Raw genomic sequence first — 22,262 nt, 5'->3', positions numbered from 1 at the left:
ACCTCTTTGTTTACAAAATAATTTTGTTTCGTGTGACCATTGACATCAGGTGGACAAATGAGATTCAAGTTCTCAGCATTCTCCAAATCTTTGCTTTGAAAACAATATTTCACAATGTATTCATTTCTATTTTTCCCAGGATAATTTCATATCCTGCATATTTATATCTGTACCAGAAAACAAATCACAGACCTATCCTGTCTAAACACAAGGAACCTAATTCTCATTTACATAAAGGCATCTTTACACCTCTCTGGGTAACATTTTTTAAAAGCACCTAAGTGACTCAGGAACTTTTATCTCATTGCACCCAATGGTACTTAGGCATGTAAGTCACTTAGGCAATATTGATAATTTTACCCCATTACACCTACCCACTGATAATGAGGATCAGACCCAAGGAATTCAGTATTATTAATATTATTAATAGTTCAAAACTATTGCAAGACTTTGGAAGTTTTTAAGTGAAATGAATGCACAGTTGGCATTCTTGTGACTAAGAACAGGAACCTGAGTGTAGGGGAAGAAAAGAGTTCAACTGGTCTGAGGTATGGTTAGATTCCATACATCAGACACACACTCTTGATGCACTGCTCAAGAATATTTGCTTAACCATTGCAGTCAGGAAGGTGGATTCAGTCCTTAACTCCCAGTGGAAGTACCTTTCTGAAGATTTAGTGGAAACCTTTTATACAAGGACACATTTGTCAAAATAGTCAGATATTCAAGGGTTTTAAATAAAATTTGTAAAGAAACCACTAATCACTAATCATGCAATCTGAGAAATGGAAATTACCTAGAATTTATAATTAAAGGAATATTATTTATTTGACTCAGTAATATCTCGCCAGGTACCATCTAATGTGGTACTTCAAACATTTCCAACTCTTTTTCCATGCACCTAGCAATGGTAATTGTGACTTATGTATTTGTATTCTTGTTTTTAGGGGGGAAAAAAGTGCCCAGGAGGCTTTATGAAAGCAACAGGTCTGCAAGCGGTGAATGTGCAGGAGTGGTGGGTATGTAAATTACACAATCATTTTTTTTTAAATTAGACTTAGGAGACACTGAGTTAATGTCTTCCATCTTGCACCAGTTCTCAAATTCCATTTCAATAGAGGGAAACACTTGATCCTTTATTAGATAATATTATCTTTAAGGGCATGAAATAGGGTATCAAGTTCAAGGACCGTACAGAGAGATTCAGAACTCTTCTGCTGATTCATCCTGATGTCAGGTGCTAGAACCCTGCACAGATGTAGAGCTTTTCTTCTGACTCACCCTGTCAGCCAGATTATGTCATCCTTTTAATGCCAGACCAGGATATGAAAGGGTCTGAGTGGATAATGGGTGTCATTCTGAGGCACAGAAAACTACGGTGTAAGACACAGTATTAGTGCAGGGAAGAATTCTAGTTGGTCTCAGGAGAAAATATAGGCTGAAAATATAGGCTATATATATTTTATTGTTGCCTTTTAGGTTACAATCAAGGAAACCCCAAGAAGAGGGTAAGTTTGGCCTGAAGCCAATGAGTGTATTGTGTTAGGAGCAGGGTGGGAACTCCACCTGCATACAGATAGTGTCAGGGCAAGATGAAACAGCTTCTTCACAAACGGAGTAAATGTAGGAGGTCTTGAAATCGATGATGGAATTGCTGAGTCATCAGCATCAACCACAGGCTGCTGTTCAACAAGTCTTGCTGCCATTTATGTAGGAGTACCAACGGCAGCAGCATTTCCAGGAGCAACTGCTTTGAAGTCTCTGTGATGGACTGTGTTCATTGGTGGCATCACTTAGTGGTTAGGGGGCTAGGCCTCTGTTTGCCCCACCTCCAATATTTCCCCTTGGCTACAGTCATGATCCTTCAGTCAAGTCACCCATCAGTCTTATTTATTTGCAGGTTGATAGAGTCCTAAGGAAGTCATGGTGTCCCCCACCCTCAGGATTGGGGGTGAGGGAACCTTTAGTCTATCTATTGATCCCTGTGGGTGTCCAATCCCTGCTGCAGGATTCTAAAGGTCTATATCCTCTGCTTCCTTCCCTGAGGGAGAGTCTGGAAGTGAGGATTTTCATGCCCTTCTTAACAAGCGGGATTCGGAAGGGAACCCAGGCCCCCTACTCCATTAGTCTGTGGCCCAGAGTCTTGTAAGAGGCACCAATGTCCAGCACCCAGGACTGCCTTTAAGCTGTCTCCCCAGACCACTTCCTACCACCCACTCTCTCACCAAAGCCTTGCAGTTTGCCTCAAAGTAGTGAAAGAAGAAGAGAATAATTGAACCTTCAGCCCCTCTGGGCTCAGCAGGCAGGCTCTTTCCCTCAGGGAAAAGGTTTCTGCAGAGCCCTTCTTCAGGAGCTCTCAAGATAGCTTTTTCTCCCTGCCCTATCAGGTCCCTTCTGCTCCACCTCCAGCTGGCACATGCTTTGCAGGTGGGGCTGGATAGAGTCACCTGGGCCCTGAGTTTCTCCTTAACCCCTTTAGTTCCAGTGTGGGGTTTATACAACAAATCACAGTCTCCTTAACTGAGATGCAGTGCCTGAACTGTTAATAAATCCCAGCCCTTTTCAGTCCAAGCGGGGAACCAGAAGATGGTCACTTTTAAGTAGACAGCTACTGCATCTCAGTGGGAGGATGACTAGGTTATCTGTGTGGGCCCTTATGGGAAGGGAAAGGCACAAGCTATATATTGGGGGCTGGGTGAGGATATTTCTATAAATTACAGTGTTAAACTGAACTCTGGTAGAGTTCGATCAAAGTGACATTTTAATGTCTTACTTCCTGATGCTGCGAGTCTTTATTCTTTTGACTATTTCTTCAATGGGACTACTCATGAGAGTTAAGGCTATTCATGTAAGAAAAGCATTGCAGGACTGGGGTATCAGGAAAACAAGGTTGTTATATTTTTGGCAGTAATACACCATGTCCAAGTTACCAATACATGATGGGCCAGAGATCCTCACAAGCCGATGGAGCTATGCTAATTTATACCAGCGGCGGATATGGCCCCTTCGTTTCAAGGTAGAGCCTTTTTTCCCTTGATAGCATTATAGAGATTAAAATAATGGCATTATTGGACTTTTGCAAACTATGGTGTTATTTCAGTAATAAATAATATATTTCAAGATGAATTTTAATTAAATTATCCTAGTATGAAAACAAACAGTATTGATTGCCTTACATACTAAAATGAATCATCACTGTATTTGGTGATACAAACCATTGAAAGCAATTTGATTTGTATTTACTGCATAACATTTAAATTAGCAAACTCGTACTAGTGTAGTCGAACACTTCAGTAATCAACTTGCAAAAAAGATAGTGACATAAAATGGTTACTATTAAAATTCAGTTTTTAACAACAGAGGTAACACCATGGTATGTGAGATAATGCAATTAGAATATAATGTAAATTTGGTGACTCGGATACGTGGTATAACTTTTGGTGAAATATTTTTTAATGGTGACCATTGTACCAGCTCAAACCTCCTAACCTGCCACTACCAATGTGAAATACACTATAAGAGCAAAAATGAGAAACACTTCTGTTCTATTGTGCAGGGACTTGCAGGAAAGAATAATAATAAATGGATGAACAGGTTCAGAAAAAATACAGTTAGCAGGATGAAACTTGCCATTCTCTTATGTCAGACTTTCTTGATTTCCAACATTAGGTGCCACAAATTTTTCTTTGTGATACTTCAATAGGCTTCAGGTTCCACTTATTTTCAAGTGAAAACCGCTAAAATGCTGACCATCCCACAAGCTCTTGTGCTTCCTTTCCTTCCCCATGGCCATCCAGTTCATCTTGGTCTCCCTCGCCCCTGTGACATAGCCTCAGAATGTGAACCCCAGCTGCAGGTTGCTAATTCTTCTGGGTCATACCATAGGCTCTTCAAATTTAGGGGAGGAAAAGAAATGAAGGGATCAGGGTCAGAGACAGAAGGCAGTGCCAGGGATCTATTAGAATGTCACGAGTGAGAGAGAATATGGGGATTATGAATGGAGAAGAGTTTGAATAAATTCATCTAAGCTTCAGATAAGCACCCGAGCTATCTGGATACTGACTGGAACTGAATCTTTTGAGATTCATCCACTGCTAGTAGAAACCGCAAAAACAAGTTGTCAAGGTACAGTGGAATGAAGACTGACACTTATCACATGGATGTATACAACTAGTGTAAAGACTCACACAATTTGGTTTAACCCTATGGGGCTAGCAGTGATCTGAACCTGTTATTGATGCACTGGAAGAGATGCTGAGAGAGACAGGGAGGTAGTAATATATGTGTTCTTCCACAGTGGGAGAAGAGAGTAACACAAAAAACAGTGACCTAGGCAATTCCCAAACATCTAGGGAAGTGTATTGCCTAGATTAGAATGGGAGGTTGGCAGTGATGATGAACTGCCTGAGGAAAAGCAGGGGGCCAGAGCTGGTAAAACTGATTTATTGGGGAGGGGGAGAGCACTTTATATTTCCTGACAAAATCTATGTGTCAGCACCTTTCTTTCCAGCATGACACATCAGGGCAGTGTGGGTCTTTGTCCCTCTCTAGTGCCTGGTCCACATAAAAGTCCACTATAGGCTCCCTCAGCCTGTGGGGCTAGAGCCCAGTGGTGGGGGCCTGACAACCTTGTGCTACATTTTTGCTGGGAATTTGTTGGCAGGGTTTTCCCAGCTCTGACGAACATCCCACGCATGCACCCAACAGGGACTGAGGAGGGCTTTTTTGCCCTGTAGTGACTCCCCCTGCCCACCAGTGGCTGCGATGGTGCTGGCGCTGAGTGCAGAGAGACTGCCTGCTCCACCACTCCTCTTGCTGGTGCAGCTCTTGTGGAGGTACCTGCCGGCAGAGAGGGGGAGTGCAGGGAGAGGAGGCAGCAGCTTGTTGCCTCGGGGTTTTGCTGATAGAGCAGGGAGGGGGACAGAATAGGAGGTGGGGGTGGTCAAAGGGCTGAAGGGTGGAAAGGAAAGCGGAAGCAAGAGCAGAATGGGGATTATGTTCCCGGATTACGTTCCCCTTTCTCCTGCTTTCCTCAGTCATGCAAATGGAAAACAAGCGTCCACCTCAAGGAAACGAGTCACAGTAAGGACAATATAATGTCGTATATCACAGTATTGTAGCATACCATTAATAGTTGATATATATGTGAGCATGGGCTGTAGCCCATGAGAGGACGGAGTACAACATTTGGAAATAACTGGTCTGCTCCACTGCTGCTTAATAGAGCTACTCTTTTAATTCAAAGGTAAAGGCTCATGTTTCCAGTGCTGAAGGTCATAGATTCAAACCCCAATGATTCAAACAGAATCATTATACAGTACTTCTATGTAAGGCAGGGGGATAAAACCTCAGTATATTTCTTTACATTATTTCCTGTGTGGGCTAGAAGGATAAAGAAAGAAAAGGCTCTAGTGCATATTCGGCAAATCTCTTCAAGCAAATACATTCATTTTTGAAGGCGACAACAGAGCTGAGAACCGTGTGACCACAGAATTCACCACATAATCTTATTTTTCAAAAGATTATCACAACTTCTTGATTTTGATGCAGATTTGATGCCAATTTGGATATTGAGTTGTTGGCAATTATGGTTTCCATATTTCTGCAGCCACACATCATTGTAATCTCTTGGGAGCAAAGGATTATGAAATATATGTATCAGAATTTTCAGTCTTTATGCCAATATTTAGAATGTTAGTGAACCGGACTATGCAAGTTAAATAATACCTTCTTCACAAGTCTTCTGAGAAACACACCAAAAACCCTTAAGGTAAGTTTTTGAAAAGAAGTCTATAGGGCCATTGTATTTTGATGTCTAAATACCTTTGTAAATCTGGTCCATAATTACTTCTGCTGTGAAATGGATTGATATTTTATATTACAGATTTGATGATAAAATAATTTCTAGTTTCTAAAAGTTGCACTGTATTGTATCTATCTTACTTGATTTGAAGTTCAAGGGTATGATTTAAACATTAATAATGCCAATATGGACAGATTTAAAGAGATGCTTTCTCAGTAAGCACAGTCTAATGATGAAAGGGACCAGCCAGAAACAATTGTCCTTAAATATCTCCTGTTTATTCAGCTATTTCTGGCAACTCTTCTATACTGTAAGTAAATTGTGAAGCATGGTATGTTTGTCAACAAAACCTACAGAACATTTTTATTTGCATAACAGTTCTTGCATTGTATAGAGTGGAAATTGTGCATTTAAATAAAACTTTAACTCTCATACTTAAGGTAAAATCTCCTTGCATATATTGGATTTAAAACAACTAATATGAACTATTTTGCTGTTCACTGCTATCAGTCATTTAAACTGGCCTCATTGAGGTGTTTGTTCAGAACTCTTTTCCACGGTAGCTTGGAGTGTTACTGAGACTATTTAATAAGACTAGACCCCTTGAGTGCTGAACACATGAAGATGAGACATTTTAAAGATATTGTAAGGCATAGAGAAGCCTCAAGATACAGCTATGGCTCCAGGCAAAGTTTCTGATACATAATGAGGGGTTCTCGGACTGGGGGTTGGGACTCCTCAGGGGATTGTGAGGTTATTCAACGGGGGGGGGGGGGTGTCACGAGCTGTCAGCCTCCACCCCAAACCCCGCTTTGCATCCAGCATTTCTAATGGTATTCAATATATTTAAAAGTGTTTTTAATTTATAAGGGGGGTTGCACTCAGAGGCTTGTTATGTGAAGGGGTCACCAGTACAAAAGTTTGAGAACCACTGCACTAATGAATGGTGTGTAGCATCAGCTAAAGATGAGAAACTACAGTATCAGAAAGAAATAATCATATTCATGGCAATATATATGTATATGTAGAAAGCTCACTGTATTCATGTATTGCCCTCCAAAGTTTTTTAAGGGAATTTAAAAATCTCACTAGTCTCTTTTATTTTTCCCTTTTAACAGGAATGTTGGTTAGGGCTAGACTACAGATGGAGGAACACAATAAGTAACAATTAAGTGGCATTCCTGCCTTATCATCAGGCAGTAAGTGAGAAGTACAAGCAATGCTTTATATTAATTTGACCTATATGCTTTGCTTTTGAAGTGTGCAGAGTTGGCTCCTCTACTTCCAACCTATGTTCTTTGCAGACTTCCCATGTGATATTCCTGGATGTGTTCCAGCCTTTGTACCAATAGTACATTGATTATTCACCATCTCTTCATCCCCCTGAGCCCAATATTGTCTTTGAAAAGAAAATTCTCCATTGATTTTCATTAAGCTTGCCTTTGGCTCATGAATCACGCAAATCTGGAGAAGTTTTAATTTTTGAGCTTGCTGGCCCAGGTGGGTTTTCCCAGTTCTCACAACAAGTACCACTGTACAAATGAACAAAAACAAACACCCATTTTAGTTCATTTTCTTTAGCTGAAAAATAATAGTACATGTAAGATCCATGACTGCTGTAAGGACAAGCAAAATCATTGGCTGTTCCTTAAAAATACATTAATAACATTTCAGTCTTTAATTTACTACATGAAAGATACCACACTGGAGTTTCAATTAGAAATAACAGCACATTTTTACCTGTTTAAAGCAGGCTTCCACCAAGTTTGGAGGGAACATGTTTCTGTGAAAAGGAGAAAAAATGTCAGAAATATTAATCACATTCTAGCAACATATTAACCAGTAGCTCAGCTGATGGGGATAAACTGATTACTGAAGGATCACTAAGATGAAAAAATACATGTGTATATGTTATAGTGAATAGGGCCTCATTTATAGTATTACCTTATTACCTTTTCAGGACAAAATTTTGGATGGTTTGGGCAAGCGAGTAAAGAACTGTGTTTCAAATCCTACATAACAGAATGTTGGTGGGTTTGCCAAATGAACACGATTAGAGGGTCTGTACTGACTCTTTTTTGGTATAGGTATTTATTAAAATGATCTGCATACAGATTAACTTTGCTCAATATGTAATGCAACTCCGCTTCTTTTCAAATGAAAACTGCTGACATTTTGACAGTCACACAATCTAGGGTATTGTGATTACTAAAAGGGAATAGTCAGTATGTTTTCCTAATTAGAGCTGGATGAAATTTTTTGACCAAAACATTTTTTTCAGCAAATGATGCAGATTCAGTGACACTTAAACATTTCACACATTCACGTCAATTTTGCCAAATTGTTTCAGTAAAAAAAAACAAACAACCTAACAAAATTCCCCCCAAAATACTGAAACATTTTGTTTTGACACTTTCCAAACAAAGTGTTTCAATTTTTTGATCTGTAATGACTTTTTGTTTTGAAAGTTCCTTTTATTTTACTTTTTTTAAATTAAAAAACATTAATGTACAAAAATGAACAAAAATGTTTCATTTTGTTTGACCCAAAGCAATTTTTTTTTCAGTTTTCAGTTTGCCTAAAATTTTGAAAAATTTTATTTTTCATTTGATCCAAAACAATTTTTTTATTATTTTTTGAAATTGCCAGCAAACTGAAAAATCCGTTCATACAGCTCTCTTTCTAATGTTTAAAGTACATTTGACGTGGCATACAGTATTTTAGAGTAATATTTTATACGTATTACAAGTGTTTTTTCCACAGTGCTGAAATTTAATTATCTTGGTGAGTGAAAGCCTCTTCTTGCTCCATTCTGGAGACCCCCTTCCTGGCAGCCTGGCTCTCGGAGGCCTCCATCCATGTCTGTGCTCTGTGACCCTCTCCGTTGGAGTTAACAAAGCATGAACTTCTGAATTTCTTGGTGGTAAAGCCACTGGGTTCACATTCATTATCTGCTTCCCCACTTCCTGGCACACCTGTGGAACATCGGTTGGACAGAAATGGCACTGCAGAGTTTCTTTTAGCTTGGAGAAAACAGGCTACATTGCTTCTGCTCCATTCTTCCATGCATTTTATCTACTTTCCCCTAGTTTCTCTCTTTTCTCAATGCAAATTGAGCAGAGGTAATCATATGGCCCCAAAGCAGGGGCCGCCATGTAAAGGAAGATGAATGACTAAATGAATAAATTCAGGTGGAATGAGATTCTTGTTGGAGACGGGAGTAAAGGAGAGGAGAGGAACTTGGTGTTAGAAGATGTAGTATGGGGGCAAGGAGAGGAACTTGTGGAGGCAGTAGAGCAGGTTTCTGAGCACAACATTGCTTTGAATTTTAAAAGCAGTTTCTTTCCTTGCCACTTTGTTCGGCTGCTTATTTGAAAGTACTTACTGTGCTAGTTCTGTATTTTGTAACAACACTGTTGGCATCACCAGCTTCAAATGAAGTTTGGCCAGTTTAGCTAGTCACTGTCCGAGATTTTCTGTGTTAATTTTCCTTGTGATGTACATCTAAATATTGCTGTTGTTGCCATTGCTACAGAAGATGTACAATATAATAGCCGTACCTGATTAAGTCAAGAAAGGCATCTGCTGCTGTCACTTGCATAATTTTGCCTTCTCTGTGCATATTTTCCTTTGTACCTTTCCCAGGGTGGATGATAACCACAATGATTATGCCAATTATTACAGCAATGATCGTAGTACTCATGTAGTAGACAATTGCTCGCATTCCCATCTTCCCTGATGCTTTACTATCCAGGGCAGCCGTTCCTAATAAATTTAAGCACAAGGACATTCACCTCATAAAACTGTGCGTGAAGATTGTAAACTCAGCAACCTGAGGCTTTGTGAGAGGAGTTCTAATAACAAGTACATTTAAAGCAACCGAAGTTATACTGGCCTAGTAAAACTACTCTGTTCCTCTTCACAGGTAGTGCTGCTATTGTTACATCCCCCGCCTCCCATGCTAGTTATTACATAATTATCTGTTAGGAGAGTTTAACTCTCCTCTGAATTATCTGGTTTTAGCAACTGTTGGAATCAGGATAGGGAACTAGAGTGACCATTGGTCTGATCCGATGTGGCAATTCCTTTGTACCACAGAGATAATACATTGAGTTTTGGTTATCAGATTAAGTGTAATCCAAAAATGCTTCATAGAAGTCTGCTGCACTTAATCTGGAATGGCAGGGAAGAAATCACAGAGTATCTTCAGACAATATTGGCTACCTGATGTGTTTATAGAAGTGTGTGTGCATGGAGTGCCGTTCTTAAATGTTTAGTACAATGACCTGGGTTTACCTCTGGCCCAAGCCATGGGAGATTCAAATAGATTAAGTGACATTAGTTTAATTCAGAAAATCCTTGCGATTGTATGAATTAAACATTTGGAGTCTTTTGTAGGCATCCCAAAAGTTTGAGATATTAATCCTAACACTTGGCTGATCTTAGTGCAATTCTGATTTAATGTGGATACCAGGGTGCCCAATGTGGCATCTACTTAATCATCTGTTGACTGGGTTGCACAAACAGGGTCAGATTGTGGTTTTCAAGTGGAGGAGCCTTTCTGTAGTAGGAGGCCCAAGAGGAACTGTGGCTCCCTAAGTAAGAATTTCCCAAGGATCCTAGGAAGTGCACAGTTGGGGTGGTTGATCCATCATTCTTTCAACAGATATGGTTACTGCTCCTCCTGTAACCACTTTAAGGGGTGAAACGCCTTCCCAGTCTGCATTTGGAATGCTAACACAGCTATTTAAAATCAGTAATAATGCTTCCATTGAATTTGTACCTACCACCTGTGGAATGATGCAAGGGATGGGCAAGGATCTCTATACCCTCTCCATCTCCTCCTTATGGACTCATATAGTGTTGGGCACTATCTAGCCTAGGGTATCTACTGTTTCTGTCTGTCTGCCTTTCTAGATTCTTACATTGATACCAATCACCATAGTATCTGAGCATTGTCTCTTCATTTATATCTGTCTTTGAATTTATGAAGTACAGTGAAAGGCACCCATTTTGTGCTCAGAGAACCTATCTCATAGGTAAAACATGCAACCTATAAAAAAGGGACTGCCATGAATATAAAGAATCTGAACATAAATAATATGCAAACCTAAAACAAGAACCATAACCTAGTTAAACTGATTAGTTTTTGTAAAATTTATTATACATTGTAATTGCTGTAAATATGCACTGTTTGGAGTTACAAGGGAATTACCCTAGATGTACACTGATGTAACTAAGATCAAAAGAGAGATCTGGGTTCCATTCCAGGCTCTGCCATAGACTTCTGGTGTAAATTTGATCATGTCACTTAGGCCTAACCTTTCATTTGCACTACCTTTTTTATGTAAAAATTGCACCCACAAAATGTTGCAGAAGAAGATTGCTATACTGACATCTTTAACTGCCTGCATTATACTTCTAATGCAAGGACAAAATTTTACAGGCACAAATTGCATTGTCAAATGGGAATCCAACCTTTGGAATATATGGCCTGTCACTCCTCTGTGCCTCAGATAATTTGGGGTAATAATGGGGTAAAATGGGGTAATAATACTTGCCTATGGTACCTCACTGTGATGTTGTGAAATCTAATTCCATATTTGTTATGTGCTTTGAGATCCTTGTATGTTATATACTAGTGAGTTCAAAGTATTAGTATTGTTGTTTTAAACAGGAAGTAAATCATAAAAACCCTTTTATCTAGGAATGGGCATTGCTTTCTCCCCCCCCCTCCCCCGCAAAGTTCCACAAAAGAATTCAAATATTCACCCTACTTTACTAATATGTCTAAACACAAACTTAGTAATTGTTGGCCCTTTCTGGTTCCATAATGCACATGTGCAATTTTTATACCAGATGGGATTTGTTAGGATTATGTTATTTTTAGTTCTTCAATGTGATAAAAAATGTATAATTAACAAAGATAGAAAGAAAATGTGAGATTAACAAAATCAAGAATAAATTTATATTCACTTTTTAAGTCAATTTGTTCAAAACTTTGCTTATGTATTTTGAGTTTAAATGATCATATGTTCTTATTCCCCTTGTACTATATTACAAAACAAGTAACAGTATGCTGTGTATTTTTTTCCTCTGCATTTTAGCTAAGATCAGGTATAGTCTCTGTTATATCCTCGGTCAGGAGATACTGTCCTGCTCTTGCCAGGTGACTGGGGGCTAATGCTGAGTGCATTTACTCCCGGAGATTTTGTAGGTTTGGCCTCTTGATGCTTTTATAGGTTTTACCATCTCCTTGTACCACTGGCCAGATACCCCGGGACTGAGTGGCCTCAGCTCCCAAAGTCTGTGGGAATTGGGGCTGCTCAACACCTTTCTGGAGGTGATCAGCACTTTTGCAGAATCAGACCCTATGATCATATTTCATTGTTGGACTGGCATGGGGGTAGTGTGATGAGCTGGATTTGTTGTCTTACAGTACGTCTACACTACAATAAAAGACCTGTGGCTCAGCTGCAGCCGGACCAGGTCAGCCAACTCTGGCTCATGGAGTTTGGGCTGCTGGGCTATAAAATCGCAGTGTAGATGTTTGGGCTTGGGCTGGAGCCTGAGTTTTGAAATGCTCCCCTTGCAGGTACTCAGAGCCCAGGTTCCAACTCAAGCCTGAATGTCTACACTGACAGGTTTCAGAGTAACAGCCGTGTTAGTCTGTATTCATAAAAAGAAAAGGTGCCACAAGTACTCCTTTTCTTTTTGTGAATGTCTACACTGCAATTTTATAGCCCTGTAGTCCAAGCTCTGTGAACCTGAGTCTGCTGACCTAGGTCAGCCCTGGTCTTTTATTAGAATGGACATACCCTGAGGGGCTGATCCAGAGCTCAGTGAAGTCAATGGCTTCAGTGGGTTTTGGATGAGACCCTGAGTAGGTACCAGGAGTCATACTCTTTTCTGACTAAGCTGCATTCCAACTTGGCTTCCTGTTCCGCGTTCATGCTGTGATGTTGCCTTGTATTTAAGTTGTTCTGGTCTTATTCCTGCTCTTCTTCTTCAGACAAAGGATTTTCGAGTTTGAGGCAAGGAGGGACTGACTGCTCTGCCCCCTGTTCTTGACCTTTAAGAGTACTAAAATAAATGTTCAAGACAGAGTGTTGAGAGACAAATATTAACAAACGATCATGTTTCGCTATATGAGGAGAAGGCAAATTTCCACCTCACAGCACCTCCTGGGCGGTACTGAATATCCTCACCTCTTACTGAAGTCATTGAGAGCAAAGGGCACTCAGCACCTCATGAGAAGCTGCTGGCACTTTGCAGGATTGAGCCCAAAGCTTTCAATAGCTTTCATCGTGTCAACACTAAAAAAATTATCCAAAATAATTCAGATTTTTTAAAGCAAGAAAGAATGAAAGCTTTTATTTTCTTAATTATTTTTAAGGGTTGATGAAGCTTCTTAGGGCTGAATGGGTCTCTGGCAAAGTCCTTAATGGAGAAGCAATAAAGTTAGCTCTGAGGCTTTTATGTGTCACAGGCCATTGTGTACATATTCTTTTCTTCCATAGAAAGCCAGCAAAAGCTCCCATTGTTCTGTGGAGATGTATGTGCCCCTTTAATCCTGCTCGCAGCTCGCTCTCCCACATGGCTGCTGGCTCTCAACTACTTTGCCATCTCATTCATCTCTGCTCCATCTTCTTCTTCTTCGTATGCCCTCCCCTTCCCCATGGGCCTGGGAAACTTGCAGGCCCACTGGTCACCATAAACAAGAATGCCTTGATGTTGTCAAGGCAACCGTGAGCAGAGTGCCGGTAATTTTTGTATCCACACACACACAGGCTGAATGGGAATCATGTTTAGGGAAAAAGAGGTTTCTAAGATTCAAAACAAACCCAAATTCCTGCCCCCCACTTCACATACTCTCTGCCCCTTTTCTCCTGAAATGAGTGTGAATCAGTCATACTGTGGCTGAAATAAAGACATAACACGCAGTTCTCCAGAGTGCTTGGAACAAAGGGCAAAGCAGTACATCACTCCCTAACAAAGGTGCTAGAGAGGAAATTGAACAAAATGTTTTGAGAACTAGGAAAGGTAGCAACAAGTATGGTAATTGAGAGAGAGTGCAAAGAGTTGCAGTTAATTATGGGCATACAGTAATTACAGACTGCACCTTACCAAAAATGGTTGACTACCAGCCACTATTTTATTCCTTCCCATACAGATCACAGCCATACAAATTAGCCTAGGGCTGTGCTTTGGTGATTTTCTTGAACCCAGTTGGATTATTATTATTTATCATTATTATTATTTTCTTTTCTTAATCATTGCAAACAGGGCTCAGTAAAGTTGTTCTGAGATGGGTGTAAGCTAATTTGTAGTTTTGTGTTGTGATAAGGTAAAGAACTAACCAGAGACTGCACTGAATACAGCAGGTATGATTACCTGCCTTGTAAGCCTTGTAAGCAGGTGGCATATGTGTTGCATTCAGTCCAAGGAAAAAAAGCTCTCAGAGACCGAGTATGGGCTCTTGAGAACAGAGTGGCTGAATTGGAGGAGCTAAGGAGAGAGAGAGATACACAGATGAGACTTTCTGGGACACAGTAGACCGGTCCCACCCCAGTCTGACAGCCTCTGACAGTGCCGTCGAGGAGGATGAAAGTCTTGGGCAAGGAAAACATCAAACTGGAATAGAGGGAAATGATCCCATAGTTGGGACCCTCCTTTCAGATGATGTCATGGTATCATCTCAGAGTGAGGAAAATTCTCAAGGGGAGGGAACCCAGTTATTAGGAAGCAACAGGTAATAGTAATGGGGGATTTGACTATTAAAAATATAGATAGCCGGGTTTGTGATAACTGGGAGATCTGCATGGTGAATTGCCTGCAAGGTGCAAAGGTTGCAGATCTCTCGAGACATCTTGACAGACTTATGTGCAGTGCTGGGGAGGAGATGGTCATGGTAACAATGACATGGGAAAAGGTAGGAGAGAGATTCTGGAGACCAAATTCATGCTGTTAGATAAGAGATTAAGGTCTAGGACCTCCAGGATACCATTCTCTGAAATGCCTCCAGTTCCATGCACAGGGCCAATTAGACATGCAGAACTGCAGGGTCTCAGTGTGTGGATGAGACAATGATGTAGGGAGGAGGGTCTTAGGTTTATTATTTGGGAAAGGAGGAGCCTATAAGGAAGGATGGGCTCCACCGAAACCAAAATGAAACGAGATTGCTGGCATGGAAAATTAAAAAGGTCTTAAAGGAGTTTTTAAACCAAGAGCTAGAGGAAAGCTGACAGCTGCAGAGGAGTTCAGAAAGAGACAACACATCGGGAGGATCTACTACTGGGGACTCTCTATATTCTAGTAAAGAGGAGAGGATAGAAGTTGATAAAGTACACTTAGGAACTGAAGAGAAACAGTCAAATGAAAGAGTCCAATTCAGTTACATCACATGAAAGCAGAAAACTAAAAAGTGAAAATTATAAATATTTGTATACTTATGCTAGAAGTCTAAAGAGTAAAATGGGTGAATTTGAGTGCCTGGTACTAAGTGAGGTTATTGATATAATAGGCATCACAGAAACTTGGTGGAAATCAATGACTTGGAATCTTGGAATACTAGGGTACAAGATATATAGGTACTAGTATCTTGGAATACTAGGGTACAAGATACATAGGAACGACAGAATAGGTCGTTCTGGTGAGGGTGTGGCACTATATGTGAAAGAAAGCATAGTGTCAAATATAGTAATAATCTTAAATGAATCAAACTGTACCATAGAATCACTATGGATAGAAATTCCATATTTGACTAATAAGAGGATAACAGTAAGAATATGTTACTGACCACCTGACCAGGATGGTGATGGTGATTGTGAAATGCTCAGGGAGATTAGAGAGGCTATATATATATAGGCTATATATATAAGAATGGTCATACCGCGTCAGATCAAAGGTCTATCTAGCCCAGTATCCTGTCTTTCAACAGTGGCCAGTGCCAGGTGCTTCAGAGGGAATGAACAGAACAGGTAATCATGAAGTGATCCATTCGCTGTCACCCATTCCCAGCTTTTGGCAAACAGAGGCTAGGGACACCATCCCTGCCCATCCTGGCTAATAGCTATCAATGGACCTATCCTCCATGAATTTATCTAGCTCTTTTTTTAACTCTGTTATAGAAAACTCAATAATAATGGTGGATTTCAACTATCTCCATATTGACTGGGTACATGTCACCTCAGAACAGGATGCAGAAATAAAGTTTCTAGACACCATTAATGATTGCTTTTTGGAGAAGCTTGTCCTGGAATGCACAGGGGGAGAGGGAATTCTTGATTTAGTCCTAAGTGAAGCAAGGGATCTGGTCCAAGAGGTGAATATCAGTAATAGTGACCATAATGTAATTAAATTAACATTCTTCTGGGTGGTAAAATGCCAAAGAAACCCACCACAGTAGCATTTAACTTCAGAAAGATGAACTACACAAAAAAGGGAAAGCTAGTTAAATGGAAATGAATAGGAACAGCCACAAGAATGAAATGCCTGCAAGCTGCATGGAAACTTTTTAAAAAGACCCTAATAGAGGATCAAATTAAATGTAGACCCCAAATTAAAAAGAATAGTAAAAGGACCAAAAATAAATAAATGAATAAATAAATAAATAAATAAATAAAGCCACCTCTGCTAAACAACAGAGTAAAAGAATTGGTCAGATGCAAAAAATCATCGTTTAAAAACTGGAAGTCAGATCCTACTGTGGAAAGTAGAAAGGAGCATAAAATGTGCCAAGTCAAATGTAAAAGTATAAGTAGGCAGACCAAAAAAGAATCTGAAGAGCCATTAGCAAAGGACTCAAAAACTAACAGAATTTTTTTTAAGTACATGAGAAGCGGGAAGCCTTTCAAACAAAGGACGATTGAGGTGCTCAAGGAGCACCAAAAGAAGGTAAGGCTATTAAAGAGAAGTTAAACGAATTCTTTGCTGTGGTCTTCACTGCAGAGGATGTGAGGGAGATAGCCACACTTCAGCCATTCTTTTTAGGTGACAAACCTGAGGAACAATCCCAGACTGAGGTGTCAGTACAGGAGGTTTTAAGGAACTCAAATATGAAATTGCAGAACTACTAAGTGTAGTATATAACCTATCACTAAAATCAGCTTCTGTACCAGATGACTGGAGGATAGCTAATGTGACGCCAATTTAAAAAAAAAAGACTCCAGAGGCAATCCTGTCAATTATGGCTGATAAGCCTAACTTCAGTACCAGGCAAATTGGTTAAAACTATACTAAAGAACAGACATATTAGACACGTAGATGCACACGATTTGTTGGGGAAGAGTCAACACAACTTTTATAAAGGGAAATCATGCCCCAGCAATCCATTAGAATTTTCTGAGGTAGTCAACAAGCATGTGGAGAAGGGTGATCCTATAGATGTAGTGTATCTGGATTTGTGGAAAGCCTTTGATAAGGTCCCTCTTAAGGCTCAAAGCAGTCCAAAGGCTCTTAAGCAAAGTAAGCAGTCATGGGATAAGAAGGAAGGTCCCCTTGTGGATTAGTAATTGCTTAAAAGACAGGAAACAAAGGGTAGGAATAAATGGTCAGATTTGAAAATGGAGAGAGGTAAATAGTGGTGTCCCCCAGGGATCTGTATTTGGACAAGTGCTGTTCAACATATTCATAAATGATCTGGAAAAAAAGGGTAAATAGTATGGTGGCAAAGTTTGCAGATGTTACTAAATTACTCAGAATAGTTAACTCCAAAGCAGACTACAGAGAGTTGGGGATCTCACAAAACTAGGTGGCTGGGAAACAAAATGGCAGATAAAATTCAGTGTTGATAAATACTAAGTAATGCACATTGGAAAACATAATCCCAACTATACGTACAAAATGATGGGGTCTAAATTAGCAGTTACCACTTTAGAAAGAGATCCTGGAGTCATTGTGAATAGTTCTCTGAAAACATCCAGTCAATGTGCAGCAGCAGTCAAAAAGCTATCAGAATGTTAGGAACCCTTAGGAAAGGAAAAGATCGTAAGACAGAAAATATTGTAATGCCACTATATAAATCCTTGATATGCCCACACCTGAATACTGCATGCAGTTCTGGTCACCCCATCTTAAAACTATATATTAGAAATGGAAAAGGTACAGAGAAGGGCAACAAAAATGATTAAGGTTATGGAACAGCTTCTGTATGAGGAAAGATTAAAAAGACTGGGACTATTAAACTTGGAAAAGAGATGAGTAAGGGGGAATAGGATAGAGGTCTATAAAATCATGAATGGTGTGGAGAAAGTGAACAAAGAAGTGTTATTTACCCTTTCATGTAATACAAGAACCAGGGGTCATCTGATGAAATTAATAGGCATCAGGTTTAAAACAAACAAAAGGAAGTACTTTTTCACACAATGCACAGTCAACCTGTGGAAGTCATTGCCAGGGGATGTTGTGAAGACCAAAACTATAACTAGATTCAAAAAAAGAATTAGATAAGTTCATGGAGGATTGGTTCATCAATGGCTCTTAGCCAAGATGGTCAGAGATGCAAGCCCATGCTCTGGGTGTCCCATGGCCTCTGACTGCCAGATGTTGTGACTGGACAACAGGGGATGGATCGCTGGATAATTGTCCTGTTCTGTTCTGTTCATTCCCTTTGATGCTCTGGCATTGGCCACTGTCAGAATACAGGATACTGGGCTACATGGACCATTGGTCTGGCCCAGGGTGACCATTCTTGTTCTTATGTAAGTAGCTTCCTTACTTGGGGTTTGCCATATGCTGTCAGTGGAAGAAGCATTGTACCCTTGGTATAATTACTTTTCTTCTTTAATTTGGGAATTTGGGGTAATCCTCAGCTCCTAATGTCACCTGTTAAATCACACTTCCAGAGTTTTTCTGCCTCTCTCTAACAGAACCTATTGGTGAAAATAAGAGACTTACTTCTTTGCTCTTCTACAATAAATAAATATCATCTGAGACAAAACACAGCAAAGATTTTGCCCCAAACCTTTTAAAACTTTTTGCTTTAAAAAAAAAGTAAAGCTGTTGTAATAACATAGTTTTGATGTATAATTATAAAGCACTTGACAGGATCCGTGTTTAATTTTTAAAATTACAAACTAATATCCAACTGATGACTGGTAATAGAGCAAAGTCATTTATATTTTTCATGAATATTTAATATGGTAGATAAATAGAAAGTCTAGGGGCTATTTTAAATTAATACTGTCTCCACAGTCTCAGTTTTTCAAAACATGACATGGAAAACAGAATCTTTTTGTTGCTATTTATTTTCCTGTTTATCCTTTTACAGACTCTTCATTATGAGGCTGTAGTTGCTAGGTAAACTGTTCGATGGTAAAACAGTGGTAAAGCCAAGTGATGGTTCATGAATGTGGCCCTAATTTTGTTTTTTTTTAAGTTGTCTTTCCCTAAAGAGCAGTCTTAGGCCTCATCTACCATGCAGGGACTGTATCAGTAAAGCTGTGGCACGATAGCTATGCTGGCTTAACCCCTTAATGTAGACACAGTAGACAGTGACAGAAGGGGTTTGTCACACTTCAAGGCAACTGCTCCTATATTTCCCCTCAGTGGGCTAGCAAGGGCACCCACTCACAGGCTTCCAGCTTCCCAGAATGGACACATGCATCTCTCTCCCTTGTGACTGGGGTATTTCCGGGCTGCACAATTCCCTGCCCTCACTATGTTATTCACAGCACAGACAGGTTGCTGAAGGGCACCTGTTTGCTTCGTCTTCAGAAATGGGTAACAGTGTGACGCCCACAATTATAGTTACCACACAGGTCTTTCTGAGCAAGCCTACTTTAGTCCTGAGGTAAAAAGAGAACACATAATAAATATTAACAGAGAAAACATACCAAAGCAATGAAAGAACCTACACACATGCTAATGCTCTTATCAGAGGAATTCTTTCCCCCCCACCCCCATTCTAAGATGGATTCTGGGAGGAGCAGTCCTTCAAATCCCCACCCCAGAGGATTCCTTGTGGTTACAAGTTCATCACAGCACCCTCATAATAGGTTTAGTTTTCCCTTTATACAGTTCAGGGGGGGTTGATCTGAAGTTGTCAGGAGCAGGTCATTAGAAGATAATTCATTTTCCTCCCCAGAGCTTAGCTTCAAAAGGGTGGATTCAAAGTGGGTCATTTGCATTCCCCAGGTACTTCCTAGGAAATCCATTTCACAGGTATTGTTCCAAAGTCTTCTGAAATTCCTAATACCTTCCAGAAATAGCGTTAGTCAGTCTCTTACAGAAGGTGCATACATACAATCCGACAATAACACGCACACAACTACATGTTTAATACAATGTACCCCAAAGGTATTAACCCTAATTCAATAAGGTTTAAGTGAGTTCAGTAAAGTTTATCTTAATTCTGTAAGGTTTGTTCAGGTTATTACAGGATATTGTCAGTCTGTCATATGGTTTTTCTGTTGTTGTAGGAACACAACCTCTTGAGTACTGGAAGATAGGTTGACAGAAACATTTCTTGTGTTGACCTAGTTGCCTCTACGCTTGGGGGTTAATTTAGCACTGAGGGGTGTGGATTTTTTGCACTCCTAAGTGCCACCATAGCTATGTTAGCCTAAATTTTACATGTAAACCGCTCTCTAACCCTCACATCCTTCTGAGCACTGCAGGATGAGTAAGCTGACATCTTCACACTATAAGAATGATTCCCACTGTGGGTGATGATGACGATATGCGGAATGAATAACAAGATCAGAGCAAGTATCTGCCTGGAAAAGTTCTAAAGCAAAGTCATTAGTTAGTTGAAACCAGTGGGAATTTTTGTCTGACTGTAATCAACATGCTTGGGCTCAGAAAGCCTGATCCTCAGTGGCATTGAGTGTCTCCTGGGAGGTACTGACCACCCCTCACTCCCACTGAAGACAATGGGAGTGGAGGGTGCTGAGCACCTTGCAGGATCAGGCCCTAAATTAATACAGAGTTAGACACAACTACACTCCAGACTTAAGAAAACTAATTAATCAACATAGAAGGAAATAATGAAATAGCAAAGAAGTACAACATTGTTAATGTTTGCAGATACTTAATACTGTAGCTTCACATTAACTCAGCAGTGTGAAAATTAATACAGTTGATGACAACCTGAATTTCACATAAAAGATGTGTCTAAAATGCAGCACTGTGTGATTTTTGCTGTGTGGATCTGCTTCATGATGAGAGATGTTGACAGGACCCTTGAATTTCTCAATTTCCCTTATCTTTACGTAGCTAGAAGTTTTAATAATCAGATTACACATTTCAATAGGTTTTGCCAGCTTTATTCAAACACTGCACAAGAAAAAGCCTCACGAAAAAATAGTATTAAAGTAATGTAAGTAAATTCAATCCACACAACATGGTTGTGACTAATTCAGCTGCCCACCTAATAACTGTGTGCAGGTGTTGCCAGTGAAAATCCCACGGCATGAAGAAGTCCCATTCCATGAGACAAAGAAAGAAAAGACTGTAAGAAAACCATGGGAATTGACAGGGTATGGAAAAGCCCAGATGAGCAGCCAAGTAGAGCGATGTGCTCTAAGTGACTCTCTCAGTCCCTTCCACCACCAAACTAAAGGGATCATTGGGATGATTCCCTGCATATGATGGAGTGACCCCCTCTCTGGAGGCTGCTAAATCATCCCTCGCAGAGATGACTAATCCCTGATGATTGTACAAGTACTTTTGAATAACTCCTTTTAAATGCACCAGATTGCACTAAATGCCAGATATTTTTGCCAGCAATGGATACCTCTGGGTATTTCTGCAAAGTGTACGCATGTGCACACGTGCACACACGCACCATCTCACATGGCACAAGCAGGAAGAACATTTGCTCTGCTATTAATAGGTTCAGTATTTTTTGTCAGACAATAAAAGTACTGCTACAGTAGCAAGTATGCCTAATATAGGGTGGTTTGCCAAGTGGCGTTTCATCCATCCCTCGTTGGTTATTGCTATGAGAAAATGTTTAAATGGCTAAACATCTGAACAGATTTCCCAGTCCTCCATCCCTCCTGTCTGCAAACACATGCACTCCTGGCTACACAGAATTTTATCACAGGAAGGAACACTTGTGTGGTAGCCTCTTCTTAAAATATTGGCAAGACATGAGTGACTGAATGTACACTCTAGGCATTAAACAAAACTCAAGTGGTTTTATGCTGCTTTTTGCCTTTTGATACTTTATACCACACCAAAATTAAATGCTATAAAAGTATTTGTTGTTGTTGTTATTGACCATTAACATTTAACATCGTTATTGCTTTCTTTTTGGACTGTAAATCTTATAAAACCATGTTTGGTGTCAACGCAAGAACACAACCAATTTGTCAACTGCTGGAAATGGCCCATCTTGATTATCACTACAAAAGGTTTTTTTTTCTCTCCTGCTGGTAATAGCTCACCTTACCTGATAGGTTTCAGAGTTGATCACTCTCGTTATAGTGTGTGTGAGAACACCCATGGTTTCATG

At 40.0% G+C, this 22,262-nt stretch overlaps 1 protein-coding gene across 4 annotated transcripts in view; it reads right to left on the bottom strand.

Annotated features, from left to right (window-relative positions):
- SLC1A3 (solute carrier family 1 member 3) overlaps positions 1–22,262 on the bottom strand; it is an 88,944-nt gene that overhangs the window by 8,713 nt on the left and 57,969 nt on the right. For 3 of the 4 annotated variants that reach the window (XM_077816248.1, XM_077816249.1, XM_077816250.1), the window contains 2 exons: positions 9,364–9,568; positions 7,544–7,586 (listed from right to left, as the gene is read on the bottom strand). In XM_077816248.1, the coding sequence (XP_077672374.1) occupies positions 7,544–7,586; positions 9,364–9,568 (248 nt within the window). The remainder of the gene's footprint in view (positions 1–7,543; positions 7,587–9,363; positions 9,569–22,262) is intronic. The other variant, XM_077816251.1, reaches the window with a different exon arrangement.

This window comes from Eretmochelys imbricata, chromosome 5, assembly GCF_965152235.1.
Source record: "Eretmochelys imbricata isolate rEreImb1 chromosome 5, rEreImb1.hap1, whole genome shotgun sequence".
NCBI classification, from domain to species: Eukaryota; Metazoa; Chordata; order Testudines; family Cheloniidae; genus Eretmochelys; species Eretmochelys imbricata.
Note: the sequence above shows the minus strand (reverse complement) of the source record. Positions and strands in the feature narration are given on the sequence as shown.